The following is an 18,469-nucleotide window of genomic DNA, read 5'->3' as shown; positions in this document are numbered from 1 at the left end:
CTTTAGTAGACCACAAACAAATAAATGAATTATATATTAATATACTAGTGTTTACACACAGCTACTGCATGAAGTTATGATCTTGTATGTGTAACAAATGTTGTTAAATGATATATAAAAAAGGAGGGAAATTCTTAAAACGTGATAATAAGGAATACTGAAATGTTTGAGTTAAGAACTTTGAAAGCTTCTTAGTAGATAAAATAAGGCATATGTATTCGCTATTTTAGCATGTGAATTCATGAATGATATTTTAAATTTTCACTAATTACTTTAAAAAAAAGGGTAGTAAGTTGGCTCAGAAATATAAACTGATGCCATTAGCTTAAAAAAAAAAAAGAAAAAGAAAAACTATCTTCATACGCAGTAAAGGCCTTAAATTAATAAACTCTATAAAATTTTTAAGCTCATCTAAGCGAACACCATTCAAATAGTAAAACCGAAGTGAATTGTTAAGGCGATACTTTGTATTCTGAAAGAAGGCAGGCAATAAAGAATTTTAGAAGAAGCACTTAAACAGATACTTCAAATGTTTACTTCCTCAAAATTCCCATAAGTCATTACTTTGTTTGATCTTAGGCATCAACTACGCTAAAGCTCAATGTTATAAAAATATCTTTGAGTAGATGACTGTTTATCCCATAGTATGTACATTATTTGTTCGAAAATTCCCGTTTTTATAAGAGGAAATATTGGCATGATATTAATTACAAAGCAAAAGCTATGATAACTATGGTTAACAAGCTCAACCTAATGATCGTTATAGTGTTTAATATTTTAATGACATGCTAATAAGCGATCTTTGTTAGGTAATCGAGCTGTCGAAAACAAACTACTTTTAAATTTAGTTTATTTCATCCACTTTGACTCTGTAACCTTTTCCAGATTGATTAGCAAAAATCAGTTTTTTATTACTTGAATTTTTAATTGAAATCTTACTGCTTTCTTGTTATAATAAAAAAGCGTAACTGGTATGTCTAAAATCAAAGTTCGTAAAATAGACTGATTTCAAACATTTTCTTTCAAGTATTCACATGAATGCATTTTAGCATATGTTTAGCTAAATGATGATTATGTTTGATAAATGGATCCCTTCATTCGGTTAAAATTTTATAATTACCGATTATTAATATCTGATCATATGCTTACACTGTCGTTAGTAAAATTCTTCCTTTAGCGGTTCGATATTTTCTCGTATTAAAAAAATTTCTGTATTCTACAGCTTACAAATCATTACTTTGATTAAGTTAAACTATGCCTCCGATTAAGACTGCAGTGCTTGGAACTGGTGTGTCAGCTTTTGTTTTTCATTTCCCATTCCTTGAAGCTTTACCTTCAAAATTTGAAATTTATGCATGTTTAGAACGTAGGGCAACAGTTACACAATCCAAAGCACGCTCTGCATATCCCAATATTTTGGTTTATACAAACTTGGATGAATTATTAGCCGACGTCAATATTGAGTTGGTCGTAGTTTCCCTACCTCCCAATGTTCATTCTGAAATTGTAAAAAAAGCTTTGAACGCTGGTAAGCATGTGGTTTGTGAAAAGCCGTTTACTCCTACCTATGAGGAAGCCAAAGAGCTCTATGAACTTGCCGAATCAAAAAGCCTACTACTGGCAATTTATCAAAATCGTCGGTGGGATGGTGATTTTCTGACTGCTAAAAAAATAATAGAAAGCGGAAGACTTGGTCAAGTTGTTGAATTCGAATCTCACTTTGATCGATACCGTCTGGGTCGAAAATCTGGAAGTTGGAAAGATGAACCTAGACCCGGGAACGGAATGGTGTACGGGATAGGCTCACATTTAATTGATCAAGCAGTCTCCTTGTTTGGCACGCCTTACTCTGTTACTGCCAAGCTGGAAGCTCAACGTCAAATTCCTCCTTTGGAGGTGGAAGATTATTTTCGTATTATTCTTCATTACCCTGCTAAAGGAAACAAACTTCCAATCAACGTAATTCTGTCTTCTACTAATGTGTCATGCGGCTGTGAAATGCGATTCTGTATTAAGGGCACTCGTGGTTCTTTTATGAAATTTGGGTTTGACCCACAAGAGTCACAATTACATTCAGGAATGAAGCCTAACGATCATGGATTTGGAACTGATAGATTTGAGCTCTATGGAAACTTATGGACTGTTCCTTTGGATGCTGACGTGAAAGCTTTGCCTGAACCAACTAAAATTACGGTTCCTACTGTTCAGGGAAATTACCGGGACTTCTACGATGCGGTTTTTGAGGAAATCTTAAAAAAAGCTAACGAGTTTCCTATCAAATCTGATCAAGTTTTGGCAGTAGAAAAAATAATGGAGGCTGCATATAAAAGTTCTGAATCTTCTAGCTCGATCCAGTTGTAAAAGAATATTTACAATTTTATTAAATGAAGTAACCCTTCAGTGTGAAAATCCTTGCTTGTTTTTCTTTAAACTAAATGAGAAGTGATCTTAGAATTAAAATAGTGAATATTTGGTTTTAACAATTGCGTTATAACATCTCATAGCCATAATCAATGGTAATGAATTGCATGTTTTAGAAACCGTTTAAAGAATTTGAAATGGGATTACCAAAATCATATAATGTTCAAATGAAGGGAATATTGTTTTCATATTTAAAGCTCCTTTCCAATAAGTGGACGACCACTGGGACTGAACGTACAAAAGACAATAAAGTCATACTAGTGAAAAGATTCACTGTTGCTATTCTGTAATTATCTGTTTAAGCAGCATTAAAATTTTAATGCTCGTTTCATATGATATTGTTTGCGTATTAACGAAGTTTTCACAATTTCAACACTCTATTCTGACTATTGATTCTTCTTGTCGAGCTAAAAAAATTGGTAAATGCATTGATTTTCTATTTAGTATATAGGTATACCAAAACAATATGAAGTGAAATATGCTTTTCTTACAGACACCCAAACTATATTTGAGAGCTTTTTGATTAGGATACTGTATAATAAAGATTGAATCAAACAAACCATACTTTTACGAGAAGTATGATTTATGGTACTCGGTTATTGCCATTCTGTTCATCCTCCATGCTAATTTCACAGCATGTACTAAGTGTTTTCGGAAATAAAAGTAAATCTATCTTATAACTCTCTTACGATGAACAATTTATTTTTCGTTCTGACAATAAGTTTAACTGAAATTTAATTGAATGTCCCAGCCTTTCATTAACCACTAGATCGCCAGTTCAACTAAAAAAGATTTATAAAGTTATTTATTAGCTTTCATCAAAATCCGTTTCAATAAAATTAGAAAATATGCTTTAAATTGTGCGTTTACCCTCATTTGTTACATTAAGAGTCCATATATTTACTCAGTACTTAAGTTAAACAATTGTGCTGCTCATTCTATTCCATCGTATTATATAAAAATTTTATTATTGAGTGTCCGTAATTTACAATCCTATTTCTTTTGAATTTCGGGATGATTGATACGATTACAAGCAAATTATTAAATACTGCTATGAGAGCTACATGTGTCAAATAACTTACTGTTCGAATATATTCGGTGCGCCTTATTTTAATCTTTGTTTTTAAGAATACTTCTTTTTTCTATTTTCTCAATAAAGGTTTATAGTTCTTATTGTTTATTGAATAGTGATTATCAACGAAAAGTGGTAAACAAGCTTCAAACCAGCTACATAGCTCAGTATTTACTTAAGAAAACAGTAAACTGTGGTGTGTGCTTCGTTACAATATGCTGTTTTCTTATACGAATAAGACAAAGCAATTATTATTATACTACTTGAATGTAATAACTAATGTAAGTGCGACTAGAATAAAGTCAGATGGTGTATTTTGATATATTGTTAAACCCACTCTAAGAAGTTATAGTATGCAGAATGAATAATACTAGAGTACATGGTATAGCGATAAGTAAGGAATTTTCAGTTTACTAATCGGTAAACCGGATAGAGAAGTGCATAACGAGTTTACATCACAGAATGAAAGAATGCGGTAAACTGGGCAAGTTATTCCATATACATCTTCCATTACTACTTTCGGGTTTGCTCATTAACCAACCACTTATTTTATTTGAAATCTGTTAAATATGGGTGTCGAAAAGCAAGTTATTTCTGTAAGTGTTGAAAAAATCGGTAATTTCTTTTGAATCTACAAATATCTTCTCTGGTTATGTTTGTAAACAATTCATCCGTGTTAGTCGGTTCACCACTGATTTGCATTTCCTTAATTTGTCACATTCCTGATGTCCTTGTCTCTACATTATTCCTTTCATACAAATTCTAACCTTTAAAAAAGTCCGGAAATGGTCAAGACTTTCCCAAACCTGGTGACAGGTATGTATTTAATGTGTGATTTCACTTTAACTCTTTGTTACCAAAGGAGCTTTGCTTCTCCTTTTCTTAGGGTCTATAGTGAATTTGCTTACAATTTTATTCTAAATGCAGTTACTAACACCATTTAGAATCACCATGCATTATACCGGTATGTGAAATCTACGACGAATTATTCTAGCAAATCAATTTTTATATTGTGTTGTTTTCTCCTTTCCAAAACGAATATTTCATTGCTGACATAACCGTGGGATAGGTACTTTAACCAATGGTAAAAAGTTTGATTCATCTGTTGACCGTGGATCCCCATTTGTTTGCACTATTGGCGTTGGTCAATTAATTCGCGGATGGGACGAAGGAGTACCCAAAATGAGTTTGGGTGAGAAAGCTAAGCTTACTATCACTCCTGATTATGGCTATGGCCCACGTGGTTTCCCTGGATTGATTCCTCCTAACAGCACTCTTCTTTTGTAAGTACAAATGTACATTTTTCGTGATTTATTTTTAACCTATATAGCGATGTTGAGTTGCTTGCTATCAATGATAAGAAGGCTTAAATGCTAGTGTTTCGCTTTTTATGATACATGCATCTTACTAGCGGTTGTTACTTATTCCACAATTTTTTTAGTGTTTTAAGTATAATAACGTTTCCCAGTTTAGAAATATATCTTTTTTTTTTTAATATCTTATATTTTCTTGCACTATGATATATTTCGTATAGCGATAATGATGCCTACGATCAATAGATTACTGCTAAAGAGAGAAATATTTACTTCTGAAAAATTTCACTTTCATAAGTTGAATCAAACTTCTCCGACTGTATTTCAAATAGTTAAATTACACGTTCAGTTTTCAACTAAACCATCAAGAAAAAAATCATATGGTATGATCGGTTTATTTCATTAGGTTGAACAGTATGAAAGTTAAAACAGGAATTCTATACGATTGTCAAAGAAGCAACAGTTTTTTAACGTTTTTTACTCCAAAAAGGATAAGTATCATGCAATGAACTAGCAAATTATGCTAACATTGCTAATACTAAATATGGGCCTGAAAATATAGGCATATACGGCACTTGCTAGAGTTGTATATGTCGATCATTCTGAGCTTAAATTTTAATAGTAGATATTTGAAAGAAACAAGAAAACTATTGGTTGAACAACTGTTTTCCATTGCCTTGTTCTCAGAACAAAGCAAAAGGGGTTGATAGAGACAGGCATTGGCGAATTAAGACAGCCCAACAATATCACCATTTTCTGCGATATCAATATTGTAATAGGCTGGCTTGGTAGGTAATCCAGGAATAGTAGATATGGCTGCTGCTAAAGGATAAATGAATCCAGCACCAGCACTCAAACGCATATCACGAATTGGCACGGTAAAATTAGTAGGGGCACCTTTTAGATCTGGGTCGTGCGATAAACTGTATTGTGTTTTGGCAATGCAAATGGGTAAGTTGTTGTATCCTTGTTTAGTAAACGTTTCAAGACGTTCTTTAGCCAAGGGACTCAATTCAATGCCGTCAGCACCATACATTTCTTTCGCAATAATTTCAATCTTCTTTTCGATGGGCTCGTGTACATCGTAAAGGAGGCGGAATTCAGAATCCACATTCTCGCAAGCATTTATCAAAGCACGTGCAACACCTAGAGCTCCTTTACCACCTTCGGCCCAGTGGTTAGAGTCTACAGCATCAGTTGCACCGGCAGCAAGGGCTTCTTCACGAATGGCACTAATTTCATTAGGAGAATCGGAAGAAAACTTATTGATTGCAACCACAACGGGTAAACCGTACTTACGTGCATTACTAATGTGCTTAGCCAGATTAGCGCATCCTTTACGAACCAAATCAACGTCTTCGCGCTTATAAACCTCAGGGATAGGTTTACCAGGTCCAACAGGAGGACCGCCGCCGTGTAACTTCAATGCTTGAACAGTTGCAACGATAACAATGGCATCAGGCTTTAAACCTGAAGTACGACACTTGATATTAAAGAACTTTTCCATTCCGATATCGGAAGCGAATCCTGCCTCAGTTACAACATATCCAGCTTCTTTCTTAGCATCCTCATCCACTTCGGTACCCGCTAATTTGAGGGCAATGCGATCAGCCAGAATGGAAGAGGCACCAATACTGATATTTGCAAAAGGGCCAGCATGAACAAGAGCAGGAGTACCCTCCAACGTTTGCATAAGTGTTGGTTTAATTGCGTCTTTGAGCAAGACTGTCAAGGCACCACCAACTCCTAAATCATCAGCGGTAACAGGTTCACCAGATTTGTTGCTGGCAACAACCATGCGGCCTAATCGCTCACGCATATCTTTCAAGTCAGTAGCCAAGGCCAAGACAGACATACATTCGCTAGCGACAGAAAGATCAAAACCGGTTTGGCGAGTGAAACCCTTTTCCGTAGGATTCTCTCCAATAGTAATTTTACGAAGAAAGCGATCGTTAACATCCAAAGTACGATTCCATGAAATAGTTGAAGGTTCAATATCCAGCCTAGCAAATTTTCTTTGCTCTTCTTCGGTTAATTCTTCAGGATTAGTTTTATCAATGCCAAGCTTTTTCAAGCGACGGAACATGACGGGTGCAAACTCTCGTTTGTTTCCCTTAACCAAAGTCAAACGTTTATACAAAGCGGCATCGGATTGTGTGTTTTCATGGAACATACGGGTATCGATGGCAGCAGCAAGCAAGTTGGTAGCTGCTGTAATTGCATGAATGTCACCAGTTAAATGAAGATTGAACTCCTCCATAGGGATGAATTGAGAATAACCACCTCCGGCAGCACCACCTTTAATTCCAAATGTGGGGCCTTGAGAGGGTTGACGAACACATGCAATAGCAAGCTTGTCCAAGTTTGAAAGCGCTTGAACGAGTCCTGCAGTAAGTGTACTTTTACCCTCGCCGAATGGAGTAGGAGTGATACCAGTAACTACAACGTAGTGGCCGTCGCGACGATGAGCCAGACGTTGAAGAATTTCAAGGTTGACCTTGGCTTTATGGGATCCATAAAATTCTAATTCAGATTTTGCGATACCAATTTCGGAAGCCAAGTCACCAATATTTTTAGGGGTTTGTGAACGCGCAATCTCAATATCACTAGGAACAGGGGTCTGAAGCTTTAAAGGAAGAAGAGTTGGTTTACGCTTGCGAGACATTTTGCGAAAGCGAACAGCTGATTCAACCACGTTTTGCAGCAACATGGCTACGGTCATAGGACCAACAGAACCAGGGACAGGTGTGATTGCGCTGGCGACCTCCTTGGCATTTTCAAAGTCAATATCGCCGGTAAGACGGTAACCAGACTTCTTGGTGGCATCTGGAATAGAGTTGATACCAACATCAATAGCGACAACGCCCTTTTTCAACCAGTCAGCCTTGACGAAATGAGGAATACCAATGGCAGCAACGACAATATCAGCTGTCCTAACAATATCAGCAATAGATTCCGTCTTTGAATGACATAAAGTAACTGTGGCATTTGCCTTTTCCAAAAGTATGGACATTGGACGACCAACAATGTTGCTACGGCCTATGACAACAGCATGCTTTCCTTGGACATTAATCCCGTAATGTTTTAAAATGCACATAATACCTTTTGGGGTGCATGCGGTAAACAAGGGTTGACCTTCGCGCTTGGTCAATTTTCCCAAATTAGTTTCACAAAAACCATCAACGTCTTTCTCGGGAGCGACGGCTTCTGTAATAATCTGCTCATTGATGTGAGCAGGCAGAGGTAACTGTACAATAATACCGTGGACAGTAGGGTCCTCGTTGAAGCCTTTGATGGCAAGCAGCAAGTCGTATTCTGTAATATCTTCAGGAAAATTCACATGCTCACAGGAGATTCCAGCCTAAACAGTTAGAAAATAATGCATGGATTTAATTGAAGGAGATGTAAAAGAAAGAAAATGAATTTAATGAATAAGAGAATTGCAAATATTTAAATAGTCCACCCAAGCATCATCTACCTTCTAACATTATCGAAAAACCAAAAAATCATCCATCGCGCCAACTAACGCCAGATTGTACATGAGTGTTAGGGTGAACTTTTAAAACCAGTGCGCTTTTAATAACTCGTCCCTACGCATTTCAATCATTTTAGGAGACCCTTCTCCGCCTTCACTCATACCTCATTAGCTGCACGAGTTTTCATGCGCACATATACATTTGAGTCCTCTCTACCTCCGACTTGAATGATTTTTAAAGAAACGTTGAAATAAGGGTCAACAGATTTAATCGAGGAGATCTGCTCCCGAAGTTCTTCTCGAACTTTGCTAATTCAACTGTTAGACAAAACTATATATACACGATAAAAAAGACATACCGGGCCAAAGAAGTACCCTCCAAAAGCAAAGCCATCAAAACTATTACCGTTGTGGTGACGGACAAAGAACAAACAAAAGCAGCTAAGGTGGGTATATCAGCGAAAATCTCAGTCCACAATCTCAATCCGATCTGATAACGGCCATCAAAAATGGTTCAATGATACAACTAAATATTTTTCATCATTTAATAAACCAGATATATATTTTTAAATTAACGAAAAACGATCCATTTCATATATACAGCGTTGATCGTTTCCGCCCAATAAATCAAAATCGCCAAGAACGACGTTCGCTAAGCTAATGTTTATTGCGGTGGCAAATTCGGCTAAGTGTACTCTAAAGACAAAAGGTTAAGAAGCAAAGAAAAATTTTAAATGACATCATGACTTTCCTGCGCAAACAAAATTCGTTCGCTGATAGGCTCACGACAATATTTTAAGCCGGAAAAAAAGAAAAAAACTTTCGAGACGTAACGAACGTTATGTGACTGCTTTTTTTGCGCAAGTATATATGTAGGCGCTGGCGCCCTTCGCTTCTACCTAGAGTCTGTTTCATCGAACTCACATTAAACAAAAATGGGAAAGGAAAAGGGACATATTAACGTCGTTGTTATCGGTCACGTCGATTCTGGTAAGTCTACCACCACTGGTCACTTGATTTACAAGTGCGGTGGTATTGACAAGCGTACCATTGAAAAATTCGAGAAGGAAGCCACCGAGTTGGGTAAGGGTTCCTTCAAGTACGCCTGGGTTTTGGACAAGCTCAAGGCCGAGCGTGAACGTGGTATCACCATCGACATTGCCCTTTGGAAGTTCGAGACTCCCAAGTACAATGTTACTGTCATTGATGCCCCCGGTCACCGTGATTTCATCAAGAACATGATTACCGGTACTTCTCAAGCTGACTGTGCTATCCTTATTATTGGTGGTGGTACTGGTGAGTTCGAGGCTGGTATCTCCAAGGATGGTCAAACCCGTGAGCACGCTTTGCTTGCTTACACCTTGGGTGTCAAGCAACTTATTGTTGCCGTCAACAAGATGGACACCACTGGCTGGTCCCAAGCTCGTTTCGAGGAAATCGTTAAGGAGACCTCTAACTTCATCAAGAAGGTCGGTTTCAACCCCAAGACCGTTCCTTTCGTCCCTGTCTCCGGTTTCCAAGGTGATAACATGATTGAGCCCACCACCAACATGCCCTGGTACCAAGGCTGGCAAAAGGAGACCAAGGCTGGTGTCGTCAAGGGTAAGACTCTTTTGGAGGCTATTGACTCCATTGAGCCCCCTGCACGTCCCACTGACAAGCCTCTTCGTCTTCCCCTTCAAGATGTTTACAAGATCGGTGGTATTGGTACAGTTCCCGTCGGTCGTGTCGAGACTGGTGTTATCAAGCCCGGTATGATTGTCACCTTCGCTCCCGCTGGTGTCACTACCGAAGTCAAGTCTGTTGAGATGCACCACGAGTCTCTCGACGCTGGTCTTCCCGGTGACAACGTTGGTTTCAACGTTAAGAACGTTTCCGTCAAGGATATTCGCCGTGGTAATGTCTGTGGTGACTCCAAGAATGATCCTCCCATGGGTTGTGCTAGCTTCACCGCTCAAGTCATCATTCTTAACCACCCCGGTCAAATCTCTGCTGGTTACTCTCCTGTTTTGGATTGCCACACTGCTCACATTGCTTGCAAGTTCGCTGAGCTCATTGAGAAGATTGACCGTCGTTCCGGTAAGAAGATTGAGGAGTCCCCCAAGTTCGTCAAGTCTGGTGATGCTTGCATTGCTAAGATGGTTCCTTCCAAGCCTATGTGTGTTGAAGCTTTCACTGACTACGCTCCTCTTGGTCGTTTCGCTGTCCGTGACATGCGTCAAACCGTCGCTGTCGGTGTCATCAAAGCTGTCGAGAAGGTTGCTCCTGGTGCCGCTAAGGTTACCAAGGCCGCTGTTAAGGCTGGTGCTAAGAAATAAGCTTAGGCAATGTTTGCTTACGGAAAAAATAATTGTTTAGGTTTTAATTTTTAATACATGTGATACAGGGTATTGAATACATTGATAATATAATTTTTCTAGAGTGTATGTTAGATTGTAAGTTGTGTAGTAAGTATGGTATATAATGCGACGAGGTGTTGTTTAGTTAAAGTATAGCAGTTTCTCTTTGACAATTGAACGTTATACAACTAGTAATGCCGCTATGTTTAGAAACTCGAATGAGTGATGGCAGGCGTTCTTGAGTAATGCAAGAAGCTCAAGCAACCTGCTACAATGTTAAGAAGATTCTAACTTTCATTTGCAAAAACTAAAAAAAAAAGTAACATCTTTACTGAAAAGTTTTCTACATCTCCAACCAAAACTTTTGATTTTATAGCGAACGGCGTAGCAACTCAAGCCAAGTTAAACTAGACCGAGTGTTTTAAAATCGATTAAGTTTAATGGCATTGCTCATTATTTTATTGAAAATAGGATTTTGACGTTGGATAAGTACACATTGTGGCCTGGATATACAAATCTGTTGTCAACAAGAATTTATTGATGGGTTTATAGGTGTTTATGATATGCAAGAAATATAACAATTAAATTATTTCTGGAGTATTTTTTTAATATTTGTTCACTAATCACTTTTGGTAAAAATTTTTGTTTAATACGATTACAAATGGATTATTTTTTCCTTACAATAATAATACATATTATTCTCCCACCCTATGTGCCGGCCCTTAACCTCGAGCTAGGAAGGGAAGATAGAACTTTACATTGATTGTTATCGAATAGAAATTACAACATTTTCCAAAGACTTTTCTGAAAATTTGTAAATATAGGGAACAGAAATAGAAAAGACTGTGTAGGGAAAGTCTTGAAAGATAAAATAAAAAAAAAGGACAATGAGTGGATTACCGGAATCAAAGCTGGGAACAAAACAATAGTATGTTTTTAAACATTATTGTTTTCTTATTGGGCATATTACTAAAGGTTTTTAGCTGGGATAATGTCTATGAACGTGAAGTATCCAACTTTACAGAATTTAATGACGAAGGGGAAGTTTGGTTTGGTGAAGAGGCTGAAGAACGAATTGTTCAATGGTTAGAAGATCACATTTCCACCTCATTTAGAGAAGTATCGGAAGCGGCGCCTTTTCGTGTCCTGGACCTGGGTACTGGTAATGGGCATTTATTATTTCGTTTGCTTGAAGAAGAAGATACACTGCTTCCAAGCCCTTGCCAATTGGTAGGTGTAGATTATAGCGAAGCTGCAATTGTTTTGGCTAAAAACATTGCTAGACATCGTCAGTTTTCAGATAAAGTCAAATTCCAGCAACTCGACATCATTAAAGATTCTAAATTTTGCTCAAAAGATTGGGATTTAATACTTGACAAAGGTACGTTTGATGCCATCTCTTTAAGTGGGGAGCTTTTGGATGGTCGTCCGTTGAACAGTGTTTATGTTGATAGGGTTCGCGGTATGCTATCCCCCAATGGCATTTTTCTCATTACCAGTTGCAATTGGACAATTCAAGAGTTAGAGGAGCGGTTTACGAAGAATGGTTTTATTGTCCACTCTACAGTTCCTGTTCCTGTATTTGAGTTTCAAGGTAGTACCGGTAGTTCTACCTCCGTGATTGCCTTTCAAATTGATCCCTCTTTTAATCGAAAATAATATTTTTAATGTTCACTGAAATAAGGCACTTGGCGTCTCATGCTTAAACTAAAATTCCTATCAGGCCTATGGTAAATATTGTAGATGAGAGTCACATTTACCTTCGTTTTATTTAGTTCATTTATTTACTCTCATGTTAGCGAGTGTTACCATTTTCTCGAAACTACCTTTTAGGATATTGGGCGAGTGGGAACGCATTGTTGTGCAGCTTATTCAACGTGTTTGTTAAACAGTTTAACGATAATAGCTACACCTCTTAATTCTACCATGCTATTGACTTGAAAAAAAAACATTTTCTGTTTAGGTTAGGGTTAATGTTGGAACAACCGTCACACATACACCGAACTTGCTGCTTTTCTAAATGTGTATTATCAGAGACCACCAATATGTCTGAATTTCAAAAAGTTGTTGTTATTGACGCCAAAGGGTATGTAAACAGAATAAATTTAAAGCTGTAATACTAACATGAATAGCCATCTTCTCGGTCGTTTGGCATCGGTCGTTGCTAAGCAGCTTTTGGGTGGGCAAAAAGTTGTAGTGGTTCGTTGCGAGGAATTGAACATCTCTGGTCACTTTTTCCGTAACAAACTTAAGTACCTTGCTTATTTGCGCAAGGCATGCCGTTACAACCCTAGTCGTGGTGCTTTCCATTTCCGCGCACCCTCTCGTATTTTCCAAAAGGCTGTACGTGGTATGCTTCCCCACAAGACCGCTCGTGGCCAAGCTGCTTTGGAGCACCTTCAAGCCGTTGAGGGTATCCCTCCTCCATTTGACAAGCAAAAGCGTGTCGTTGTCCCCGCTGCCCTTCGTGTTTTGCGCTTGAAGCCTGGTCGCAAGTACTGCACTGTTGGTCGTCTCTCTTCCGAGGTTGGCTGGAAATATAATGATATTGTCGCTAAATTAGAAGAGCGTAGAAAGGTTAAGAGTGCCGCTTTCTACCAAGCTAAGCTCGCCAAGCAGAAGAAGATTGCTTCCGCCAAAGAAGCTTCTCCTGTTAACCAAAAACTTTCCCAATTCGGCTACTAAATACTCCCTTTCATTTATTAGGTAGAAAGGTAGTTGTCTCCCTTTAATTATTCACTGTTTTTAACCGTCTCACTTTACTCTCGATGAACTTGTAGCATATATTCGTGTGTGTGTAGCATCCATTTTACTGTAATCAATTTACTATAAGGTAGTTTTCTAAAGTAAGTTTTGATTTTCGTTTAATTTATCGATTATCATCCATTAAATACATTTTCTATTTTATGATATCCTTTAATCCTTTTGTTTCAATGTAATATACCGCAAAACCTCGCATACATATACACTGTTTGCTAAAAATGAAGAAGGCATAATGATCTCTTTTAAGAATAAGCTCGTGGCCAGTGGTCTATTATCCAATTATATTGAATAAAATGAAGCCCTAAACACAACTTTGACAATGGGTGCCTTGGCATTTTGGATGGAATGGAAATTACCCTATTCGTAAATAGCACCCTCATCACCATCATAATCGTCATAATCATCTCCTTCACCATTGTCAAAGTAATTCTCACCATAATCGTTGTCATCATCATCTCCAAAATCTTCATCTTCCTCTTCCAACCCTTCGTCTGGTTCTTCTTCAATATTTGGATGAGCAGCCTCAGACGACTCATCTTTCAAATCTTGTGCTTTGATAGTGAAATCTATGAATGTCTTCATATCAAGTTTTCTTCGAGCTCTCTTACGACCGGTGGCAGATGCTGCACCCAGAGTCTTGCGAAGTTCCTCTGGAAAAAACTTGGGATCCAAATCAAGGTCTGAAAGCGATAAATTGTCGTTTTTCCGTTTGGGTTTATTTCGATCACTGTAACGAACTAGTCCATCCTCATTCCTTTGTACAACACTAATTGGATTCCTTCGAATATAAAATGCACTTTCATCTAGAAATGAAGTTCGTATCTCTTTGTAAAAACGGAGTTCAAGTAACTCCTCAGGTCGAATAGATCGTTGAAGTGGTATATCGCGATCAGGGTATAACTTTGTTGGTGTGGAATTGGCATTAAACTCAAGTACTTCTTGCCATGTCATTCCTCCCAAATTTGTAGATCCACGAGCTCCACGTCGCATTGTGATGATTGTAAGAATGGGGTTCAAACGTTCGAACTAGTGTGACAGAGAGTTTAACATTAACAATGGAAAAAACTTTTAAATACTTCTTTCTGAATTATTGATTGGAACAAAAATAATAAGCCAATTACCCCACCACAGTAACAAAAAGTTGAAAAAAATTAAAAAGAGCTGTAGTTTAGCTATGAGAAGTGATAGGTTTCAAAAAGAACTAAATAAATGTAGAATATTTAAATAAAAAACTAGATTTTGAGAAGAAACCAAACCATAGGGCTTCAAAATTGTGCCAAAAGTTGGTTAACGAAAATATCAAGTAAATTTAAAAGAGGATCACCAAAGATAGATGAAAGAAACTCGGCTTTTTAAAACAAAAAACAAAAAAGAAATAACCAATGTAAAAGTGATTAAGCGTCTCTGATTAATCACTTTGTACTTGCCAATGTCTGGCTATGTGTGGGTGTTTGTGTTCGAAAACTCAACCAAAAGGCACAACACCAAAAGCTAAGAAAACGATGATCTAACTGAGCTGCCTAATTCTTGAAGTTGTAAACCTATTAGAGAAAATTAGACAAAGACTCCTGTATTAATTTTCGTGTTTTAAGTATTACGACTATCACTTTCACTTGAGCGAGTTTTCAAGACCCTTTTTGCTTTATCCTTGTTAAAGTTACATTCTTTGGTTAATTCTGTTACTTTCCTTTTACCTTTGGTTCATCAATTTCTTTAGAATGGCTGGCTTTATGCGACAATTATTTGTTTGCATGATTGGGATTTATGGTTCATTTCTTTCTTGGGCAGTTATGCAGGAGAAAATTATAACAAGACCTTACGATGGTGAAAGGTTTTCTTCTCCTGCATTACTTAGCTTAGCACAGTCCTTCATGACAGTCCTTTGTGGGTTGCTTTGGAACTGGTTTCATGGTGTTTCTGCTAGAGGCTTGCTAGAGCCTAAGTTTTTAGGATACTTTTCTAGTATTGCCATATCGGCTAGCTTAAGTTCTTACTTTGGATATGCAAGCATGTTTCATTTGTCTTATCCTACTGTTATTCTGGGAAAATCATGCAAGTTACTTCCAGTTATTGCTTTACATGTGTTCGTTTACAAACGAAAGTTTCCTCCTCACAAATACCTGATTGTTACAATGATTACAGCAGGTGTAAGTATCTTTAGTTATTTTCAAAACACTTCTTCCAAAGGTAAACATGCTGAGCATGATAGTCCTATTGGCTTACTGCTTTTATTTTTTAATTTGCTCATGGACGGAATTACTAATACTACTCAAGACAAGGTTTTTGGTAAATACAAATTATCAAGCGTTACCATGATGATTGCGGTCAACTTGGGTATCGCATGTTTAAATGGCCTGTATTTAATCTCTCCTTTTTGCAACCAGCAGCCTTTGTCTTTTATAAACAGACATCCAAGCATCCTTAAAGACATGTTGTTGTTTGCTTGCACAGGTTCTGTCGGTCAATTATTCATTTTCTTCACCCTTGAAAAATTTGGAAGCATAACGCTCGTTACCATTACACTTACAAGAAAAATTTTCACCATGCTTCTTAGTGTTTTTCATTTTCATCACACTGTATCTTCGATTCAGTGGCTTGGTATTTTATTGGTCTTTTTGGGAATCTCCCTAGAAGCCGGCCTCAAAATACTAAACAACAATTCTACTGCGAAAAAAAAGGCATCATAGGTTTGCCTTTATTTTTTTAAAAAAATTTCTTATAAATACATATTACAAACTTTTAATCGTCACCATTAAATAAAAACTTTACCCAAATATGTACGTTATGCTTCAGAACGTAAAATCAGTAGTACATGCAAGTATCGGTATACTTTGCTAACAAACTCTGGAGCATCTTCAGCGAGAGCAAGGTCCAATTCAGACACTAACTGTTCCGCACCTTTATGTTGCCTGATATGATCAATGGTAAATGTGATAAGTGAATCCTCTTGAATACCGATATACTCGATAATTTTCTTGGTAACAAAAGCTTGCATTTCTTCTTTTAGAAGATCCTATAATGTGTTAGTTTAGATACATATAAAAGTTGAAAAAATCACAAACCTCAGTAACCTTGCTCCAGTCAATTGGTAGTGCCCACAGACTTTCTGCTTCAACAGGTATCTTTTCAATAAGTGAACGAAGTCTTTTCGTCTTCTCGGCATCATTTTCTTCCATAGCAGGCTTTGGTTTTTGAGGGTTGGGAGAATAGCCTTGCGGTTCTTCGTCTTCTTCTTCCAAAAGCAGTCTCTCCGGAAGTCCAAATTCTCGTCTTTCAGAAGGAACAGCTGGTTTCTTGGTTTGTATTTTGATTTTGAAGGGACCATTTTCATGTTGAGGCATTTCACTAGTCACCAGCTTACCATTTTCGACATAATTCTCTGTCTCAACGGTTGCACCTTCTCCACGGGTACGTAGTTCTCTTTCTTCCTCCTTTCTGTCAAGAGCATCTGCGTCTTCTTCTCGAGCACGAGCAACTGCACGATGTCTAATCCAAGCAGCACGATCGACAAAATATTCGTCTCGAGATACGCGAGCTTCCTCATCGTCATCAAAAGAAGCTAATTTTTCCGAAAGATAAGTACCAAAGGAAGTGTTATTAACACGTTCTTCTTCTTCACGAGCAGCTTCTCGTTCTAAAGCTGCAGTTCGGGCCTTTTCACGATTCATCCAGCGCCGTTCCCTTGCGTAATACTCTTCAGCCTCCAATTGATCCTTCCTTCTCTTCTCTTCATAATAAGCTTGTTCATCGGAGAACGACTCGGGAATGCTATCTTCTGCTCTTAAAAAGGCATTGACTGTAGACATAGGGATACGTGAAATACGATGTTTTGACAAAAGGTTTTGTAAATCATCATTTTGCTTTCGAAGCTTTTCTTGTTCTTTTCGTGTATACTCTTTATATAAACTGGCATACTCGTCCTTAGACCTTTGTTTTTCTCGTTTTTTCATAGCAGATTGATCGCGAAAGGATCGTATTTCTTCTTCAATAACCGGTAATAATTCAGGATTAATTCCTTCTAAATCAGCAGCATTAATGGGAATTTCCGAAGTTTTGACATTTTGTAGTAATTTTTCGTTTTTCTCTCGGGCCTGTCGAGCTGCCCTTTCAATGCGAGAACGGACATCAAAATTGCCTATATCTTGACAAATTCTTTCGAGGTTAAAGCGAATTTGCTGTAAAATGTTTATCTCTTTCTGCTTATTTCTTGCATAACGACTCGTTTGCCATTCACGATACAATCCCTCATTCTCAACATCTGTAATCAATGACAAGCGAGTTGAAGGACCACCTTCGTACAAAGGTGGAACAACAAAATCATTTAATGCTTCTAATGCTCTACTGAATTGTTCATTTGATTCAAACTCTGCAAATCCAAACGAAGTCATCGAGTTATCTGCATCAGCAACCCTTCGCCAAGAAGCCAGCTTCCCGGACAATCGAAGAATTTTATCCATCCAAAAATCATCCAATTCTTTCGGTATATTACCAATAAAGAGCATCCGCCGCATTTGTTGACTATTTGGAGGGACAAACGGCCGCGATTCCCTTTCTGTTGTAGACTTCTCTGAAGAAGGTGTTTGAAACGTCTGTTTCTCCTGAATCTCATTACTTTTTTGATTTCGGGGTAAGTTTTTTCTATCTTTTTGTTGCGATTCATTATCTCTTAAAACTTGTTTTATGGGAAGTTTACCAAACTTCAGAATTGGCTGCGAAAAATCATAGGGACTACTTGCCTCAACAGGATTATCTACCAAAAAAGCGCCTTGGCCATACAATTTTTTGTATAAGCTCCTGTAATCAGGAGGTAAAGGGGCGAATACAGGTTGGATTGGGACGACATATGGAACGCCGTTGCCAACCATAGGAACCTGTGGCATCATTGGCATACCGGCAGCCTCTAAATAAAATTAGATAAATTCTTTAGCAATGAAATTGAAATTACTTACGCGTATTCTGCCGCTGCATAGTTGTTGGAGGAAAACAGATTCATGTGTATCATGTAAAGGTATATAGTGAAGTGTAAATGTGATTATCCTATTTTTAGTTTATGAATTTTATGTCTTTTACGCTAATGCAAAAAATC

General features: G+C 37.6%; 9 protein-coding genes and 8 long non-coding RNA genes across 17 annotated transcripts; 8 read left to right on the top strand and 9 right to left on the bottom strand.

Moving 5' to 3' along the window:
- Positions 1-133: 133 nt before the first annotated feature.
- Positions 134-1,009, bottom strand: SPOM_SPNCRNA.4807. Its single transcript, NR_194163.1, has one exon. It is a non-coding gene; the product is annotated as a non-coding RNA (long non-coding RNA).
- On the top strand, positions 821-2,981 carry SPOM_SPBC115.03 (gfo/idh/mocA family oxidoreductase). Its single transcript, NM_001355916.2, has 2 exons — positions 821-971; positions 1,161-2,981. Exon 2 carries the CDS (start codon positions 1,255-1,257, stop codon positions 2,359-2,361), a length of 1,107 nt encoding a protein of 368 aa, NP_001342893.1. The 5' UTR covers positions 821-971; positions 1,161-1,254; the 3' UTR covers positions 2,362-2,981.
- On the bottom strand, positions 1,141-2,270 carry SPOM_SPNCRNA.4806. Its single transcript, NR_194162.1, has one exon. It is a non-coding gene; the product is annotated as a non-coding RNA (long non-coding RNA).
- A 1,046-nt stretch (positions 2,982-4,027) lies between the features above and the next one.
- Positions 4,028-5,008, top strand: fkh1 (FKBP-type peptidyl-prolyl cis-trans isomerase Fkh1). Its single transcript, NM_001021163.3, has 5 exons — positions 4,028-4,089; positions 4,272-4,309; positions 4,438-4,457; positions 4,563-4,776; positions 4,824-5,008. The coding sequence occupies exons 1-5, from the start codon at positions 4,063-4,065 to the stop codon at positions 4,861-4,863; spliced, it is 339 nt and encodes a 112-aa protein (NP_595257.1). The 5' UTR covers positions 4,028-4,062; the 3' UTR covers positions 4,864-5,008.
- Positions 4,995-8,703, bottom strand: thf1 (C1-5,6,7,8-tetrahydrofolate (THF) synthase, trifunctional enzyme Thf1). Its single transcript, NM_001021162.3, has 3 exons — positions 8,641-8,703; positions 8,446-8,590; positions 4,995-8,167 (listed from the first exon to the last, which is right to left on the bottom strand). Exons 1-3 carry the CDS (start codon positions 8,673-8,675, stop codon positions 5,534-5,536), a joined length of 2,814 nt encoding a protein of 937 aa, NP_595256.1. The 5' UTR covers positions 8,676-8,703; the 3' UTR covers positions 4,995-5,533.
- Positions 8,704-9,182: 479 nt separating this feature from the next.
- tef103 (translation elongation factor EF-1 alpha Ef1a-c) lies at positions 9,183-10,701 on the top strand. The gene has a single exon (NM_001021161.3). It carries the CDS (start codon positions 9,217-9,219, stop codon positions 10,597-10,599), a length of 1,383 nt encoding a protein of 460 aa, NP_595255.1. The 5' UTR covers positions 9,183-9,216; the 3' UTR covers positions 10,600-10,701.
- On the bottom strand, positions 9,896-10,220 carry SPOM_SPNCRNA.1376. Its single transcript, NR_150253.1, has one exon. It is a non-coding gene; the product is annotated as a non-coding RNA (long non-coding RNA).
- Positions 10,702-10,787: 86 nt separating the features above from the next.
- SPOM_SPNCRNA.1375 lies at positions 10,788-11,218 on the top strand. The gene has a single exon (NR_150252.1). It is a non-coding gene; the product is annotated as a non-coding RNA (long non-coding RNA).
- Positions 11,219-11,344: 126 nt separating this feature from the next.
- On the top strand, positions 11,345-12,279 carry efm4 (methyltransferase Efm4; the record flags this gene model as incomplete). The annotated part of the gene is made up of 2 exons (NM_001021160.2): positions 11,345-11,548; positions 11,604-12,279. Exons 1-2 carry the CDS (start codon positions 11,508-11,510, stop codon positions 12,277-12,279), a joined length of 717 nt encoding a protein of 238 aa, NP_595254.1. The 5' UTR covers positions 11,345-11,507.
- SPOM_SPNCRNA.4805 lies at positions 11,474-12,392 on the bottom strand. The gene has a single exon (NR_194161.1). It is a non-coding gene; the product is annotated as a non-coding RNA (long non-coding RNA).
- A 257-nt stretch (positions 12,393-12,649) lies between these two features.
- rpl1601 (60S ribosomal protein uL13) lies at positions 12,650-13,382 on the top strand. Its single transcript, NM_001021159.3, has 2 exons — positions 12,650-12,706; positions 12,753-13,382. Exons 1-2 carry the CDS (start codon positions 12,666-12,668, stop codon positions 13,303-13,305), a joined length of 594 nt encoding a protein of 197 aa, NP_595253.1. The 5' UTR covers positions 12,650-12,665; the 3' UTR covers positions 13,306-13,382.
- On the bottom strand, positions 12,681-12,992 carry SPOM_SPNCRNA.4804. Its single transcript, NR_194160.1, has one exon. It is a non-coding gene; the product is annotated as a non-coding RNA (long non-coding RNA).
- Positions 13,383-13,602: 220 nt separating the features above from the next.
- On the bottom strand, positions 13,603-14,828 carry rpc31 (DNA-directed RNA polymerase III complex subunit Rpc31). The gene has a single exon (NM_001021158.3). The coding sequence runs from the start codon at positions 14,371-14,373 to the stop codon at positions 13,741-13,743; it is 633 nt and encodes a 210-aa protein (NP_595252.1). The 5' UTR covers positions 14,374-14,828; the 3' UTR covers positions 13,603-13,740.
- SPOM_SPNCRNA.4803 lies at positions 13,623-14,463 on the top strand. The gene has a single exon (NR_194159.1). It is a non-coding gene; the product is annotated as a non-coding RNA (long non-coding RNA).
- Positions 14,829-14,854: 26 nt separating the features above from the next.
- hut1 (ER uridine diphosphate-glucose transmembrane transporter Hut1) lies at positions 14,855-18,277 on the top strand. The gene has a single exon (NM_001021157.3). It carries the CDS (start codon positions 15,102-15,104, stop codon positions 16,068-16,070), a length of 969 nt encoding a protein of 322 aa, NP_595251.1. The 5' UTR covers positions 14,855-15,101; the 3' UTR covers positions 16,071-18,277.
- On the bottom strand, positions 15,071-15,276 carry SPOM_SPNCRNA.4802. Its single transcript, NR_194158.1, has one exon. It is a non-coding gene; the product is annotated as a non-coding RNA (long non-coding RNA).
- usp107 (U1 snRNP-associated protein Usp107) lies at positions 15,821-18,358 on the bottom strand. Its single transcript, NM_001021156.3, has 3 exons — positions 18,333-18,358; positions 16,446-18,283; positions 15,821-16,396 (listed from the first exon to the last, which is right to left on the bottom strand). Exons 1-3 carry the CDS (start codon positions 18,349-18,351, stop codon positions 16,166-16,168), a joined length of 2,088 nt encoding a protein of 695 aa, NP_595250.1. The 5' UTR covers positions 18,352-18,358; the 3' UTR covers positions 15,821-16,165.
- Between the last annotated feature and the right edge of the window lie 111 nt (positions 18,359-18,469).

This window comes from Schizosaccharomyces pombe (genome assembly GCF_000002945.2).
Source record: "Schizosaccharomyces pombe strain 972h- genome assembly, chromosome: II".
NCBI lineage: Eukaryota > Fungi > Ascomycota > Schizosaccharomycetes > Schizosaccharomycetales > Schizosaccharomycetaceae > Schizosaccharomyces > Schizosaccharomyces pombe.
This window is presented reverse-complemented; position numbering and strand designations above follow the sequence as displayed.